The sequence below is a fragment of the Nicotiana attenuata genome, chromosome 3 (assembly GCF_001879085.1).
Source record: "Nicotiana attenuata strain UT chromosome 3, NIATTr2, whole genome shotgun sequence".
NCBI lineage: Eukaryota > Viridiplantae > Streptophyta > Magnoliopsida > Solanales > Solanaceae > Nicotiana > Nicotiana attenuata.
This window is the reverse complement of record NC_031991.1, coordinates 21,542,382-21,546,539: the sequence shown is the minus strand read 5'-3', so window position 1 is coordinate 21,546,539 and position 4,158 is coordinate 21,542,382. Positions and strand designations below refer to the sequence as shown.

General features: G+C 39.9%; 1 protein-coding gene across 1 annotated transcript; it reads left to right on the top strand.

Moving 5' to 3' along the window:
* On the top strand, positions 2,448-3,020 carry LOC109224218. The gene has a single exon (XM_019388804.1). It carries the CDS (start codon positions 2,448-2,450, stop codon positions 3,018-3,020), a length of 573 nt encoding a protein of 190 aa, XP_019244349.1.

Genomic DNA, 4,158 nt, shown 5'->3' with positions numbered 1-4,158 from the left:
CATAATAACCGCAAACTGAAAAAACTATTTTGACCAACTGAAGAGAAGAATATGCGGTCCACTATGCGGTCGCATAACACTGTTGCGAACCGCATATTGACCGCACAACTGAAATTGAATTACCTGTACAGCACTTCTGTGATGGAAAATGCGGTCGCATAACTGATATGCGGACCGCATAATGGAAATGCGGTGGAACCTTGGCTTGAGGATCTGAGAATCTGTAATGAAATTGTCAACGGACTGCATACATGGTCTGCGACCATTATGCGGTCGTATAAGAGCTCTGTAGGGGTATTTTTGTCCAATCTTGACCCCGACTTTTAGTCCACTATAAATAGATTTACTAGGGTTTTTGTGGTATTTTTGTCCAATCTTGACCCCGACTTTTAGTCCACTATAAGTATATTTACTAGGGTTTTTGTGGGGCATTAAGTCTGAAAAAGGGACTACGTTGAAGGCATTGAATAAACCATTAATTTGGAAGCTTGTGAAGAGAGAATCTTGCACTTTTGTAAGCTTTATGACTCTATTTATTGCTTTGTTTTTTGTATTCTAGTATGAGTAGCTAGTTTTAAATACTAAGGTTGTGGACCCTAAATGGGTGTAATATTAATGGGTGTTTAACATTGAATATATATATATATATAATGGTTGGTTGATATTTATTCATTTCTTGAGCTTTATTTATTGTTGATGGTTGCAAACATTAACTTATTCCATTTTACTCTTTCGTTACTTGGAAAAGTGGGTTAGTGTTTCGTAGAAGTGAATATCAAGAACTCAAGACTTTAAACCTTGTTTAATAGAATTGCTTAGGAATAAGTGAGTTCTACTTGGCATAAATTGGTTGTCTTAATTGCAACTCTTTTATATTTGGGAAAATCATAAAGAGAAAATACTACCCAACCATTGAAAAATATTGGGTAGACATTTAGAAACCATTTTCATATCAAAGGACCTTCCATTGGAAATATATCATATTATCACTGATAGCATTACATTTTATTGATGGGGACACAACCTTGGTTTCCTTAATCAAATTAATCACATTCTCACAACAAAATAGTTATCTTGTTAAATCACAATTATATCATTCCCTTGTTAAGTTAAAGGAGTAGAATTACGACTTTAGTCTCACACTACTCAAGTAACCTTTTCACACCTATTCCCTGGGGGATTCCACCCCAACCTTGTTGGGTTATTATATTTGACACAGACCGCATTACATTATTTATTTAAGGTGTAATTTGAGCGTATCAAATTTTAGCGCCGTTGCCGGGGAATACGGTTTTAATTAGTGTGTGCTTTACTTTACGTCTTCTTCTATTCCATCATACTTTGCTTTCTTTTCTTGGTGTTGATAGGAAAACATGGCCAAGTATGACGAAGAAGAGAATACTTTTGCGGACATAGATGAGTACATTGAGGATACAAATGCTATTGCACCTCCAAGAGTTGATGCTGCCACTTTCATCGTGGAACACGGTTTAATCCTAATACTCAAAGCAGAGGGGTTTTTAAAAAATTGCACCGATGATGATCCGACACAACATCTCAGAAACTTCTTGGGTGTGTGTGCGATGCATAAGCAAAACATCGTTTCAGATGATGCTTTAAGGCTGAGGGTGTTCAAGTACTCACTAGCTGGAGAGGCAAGGAAATGGATCCAAAATTTACCACCAAATTCCATTCATTCTTGGCTTGAACTCGTCCGAGCTTTCCTAGCTAAATGGTTCCCGCAAAGCAAGAAGTCTGACCTCTAGGATAAATTTTTTTTTTCAAGCAATTACAAGGAGAACACCTACATGAGGAATGGGATCGATTCAAGCTATATCTAGTGAGGTCAATGAATCATGGTTTTCCGGAATCTATCTTGTTGGAGAAATTTTACATGGGCTTGAACGAGTATTGCAAAATCAAGAAAGATCTGACACATCAATGAGGAATATGACCAAGCTTGTCGGTTCTCATACCGTATCTATTCAAAAGTTGGAGATGCAAATGAGAGACCTCTCAAGAGAGTAAAATCCGAAGCAAAAGGGCACACTCCCAAGTGACACAATTGCAAACCTAAAAGGTAGTGGGGGCAGTCCAACTTCCCATTGTATGGCAATCATAACTCGGAGTGGGAAAATACTTCAAGGAGAGAATGAACAAGTGGTCGAAGTGGAAGATTCCGAAAAAGAAGTTGAGGCACAAGTTGAGGTGCCAGTTGTTGTTGAAGTTGAAAAGGTCTCAGAAAAGGCCAAAATTCAAGAAGTGAACCGGGGAGAGGTTAATGAAATGGTTAAAGAGACACCAAAAACTCTAGCACCAATTCCTAGACCTCCTCCACCTTTTCCTCAAAGACTTGCTAGGAAGGTTGATGATAGCAAACTTGAGAAGTTCTATGACATTCTCAAGTAATAATCGGTGAATATCCCATTTGTGAAGCATTTCAAGAGATGCCGGGTTTTGCTAAGTATTTGAAAGACTTGATCACGAAGAAGAAAACAACGAAGAATGAAGTAGTGAATGTGACTCACCGGGTTAGTTCCAATATTGCAATAACCACCGTTCAAAAGAAAGAAGACCCTAGAGCCTTTTCCATTCCATGCACTATTGGGGTGCACGATATTGCAAGAGCGCTTTGTGATAATGGGTCTAGCATCAATTTAATGCCTCTTGCTATTTACAAGAAAGCAGGGTTAGGTCTGCCGAGGCCTATAAGTAAGAGGTTGCAAATGGCCGATCGTTCAATAAAGAGACCGGTGGGGATTGTCGATGATGTTCTTGTAAAAGTGGGAAAGTTCCTCCTCCCAGCCGACTTTGTGATCCTTGATTGTGTTGTTGACAAACAAATCCATATCATCTTTGGGAGACCATTTCTTCCTACTGGAAGAGCACTTATGGATTCAGAACAAAATGAGATCAAGTTCCGAGATAATGACGAAGAGGTTACCTTTCAAGAGAGTAAGGGTATGAAGTTGCCACATGCATATGAAAGATCTCGGTCGTTGATTTTGTTGATGAGGTAGAAGACGCAATCGAGATAAAGATGGAAGAACAATGTCTTGGTGAGGCTTTGGCGGCTATTTTGGTAAATTTTGATGGTGAAGACATGGAGGGGTACACGGAATCAGTGAACGCATTAGAAGCACTTGGGTCCTACACTTATGGACCAAAGAAACTTTCTCTTGACTTAGAGAATAAAGTCAATCCTCCCACCAAGCCTTCAATTATTGCGCCGCCACAACTTGAGCTCAAGCCACTTCCACCATACTTGAGTTATAATTTTCTTGGCTCTAATGACACTCTAGAAGTAATCGTTTCTTCTTTGTTAAATGATGAGCAGATAGAACAACTGTTTAATGTCTTGAGGGAGCACAGGCAAGCCATTGGATGGACAATAGCAGACATTCGAGGGATTCCTGTCGGAATTTGTGAGCACAAGATACAATTGGAGCAAGAGAGCAAACCAAGTGTGGAGCACCAAAGAAGGTTAAATCCTTCCATGCAAGACGTGGTGAAGAAATAAATCATCAAGTGGTTAGATGTCGGGGTGGTCTACCCCATTGCCGTTAGTTATTGGGTGAGTCCGGCGCAATGTGTGCCAAAGAAAGGAGGCATGACCGTGATTCAAAATGATAAAAATGAGCTCATCCCAATGAGAACAGTGACCCGGTGGAGAGTTTGCATGGATTACCGGAAGCTAAATAGTGATACTTGCAAGGACCATTTCCCTATGCCTTTTATTGATCAAAAGCTTGATCGGCTAGCGGGAAGGTCATTCTATTGCTTCCTGGATGGATATTCCAGCTATAACCAAATCAAAATCGCCTCGGAAAATCAAGAGAATACAACATTCACATGCCCATATGGGACCTTTTCCTTTACCCGTTGTCGCGCCCCCTTTTTCCCTCTTTGCATCGGAAAATCGGGTTTATGACATTTTGGGCATAGGACAACTCATTCCTTTTGGGAACTGGGTTTTGCATTTGAAGAGTCGCCACCTAATGATTTAAGGTGCATTAGGACACCAATAAGGTTCACTTCTATGTTTGTTTGATAACCATATATAGGGTAAGGGCTTGAAATTATCCTAAGGGGAAGGTGTTAGGCACCCCTCAGGATCCACTAGTGTGGTTCCCAGCCAGATAGTTCTTTGTGAATTTC

Bases quoted from the DNA above. Each gene is read 5' to 3' on its own strand.
- LOC109224218 (XM_019388804.1), top strand. From the start codon at position 2,448: ATGCCGGGTTTTGCTAAGTATTTGAAAGACTTGATCACGAAGAAGAAA.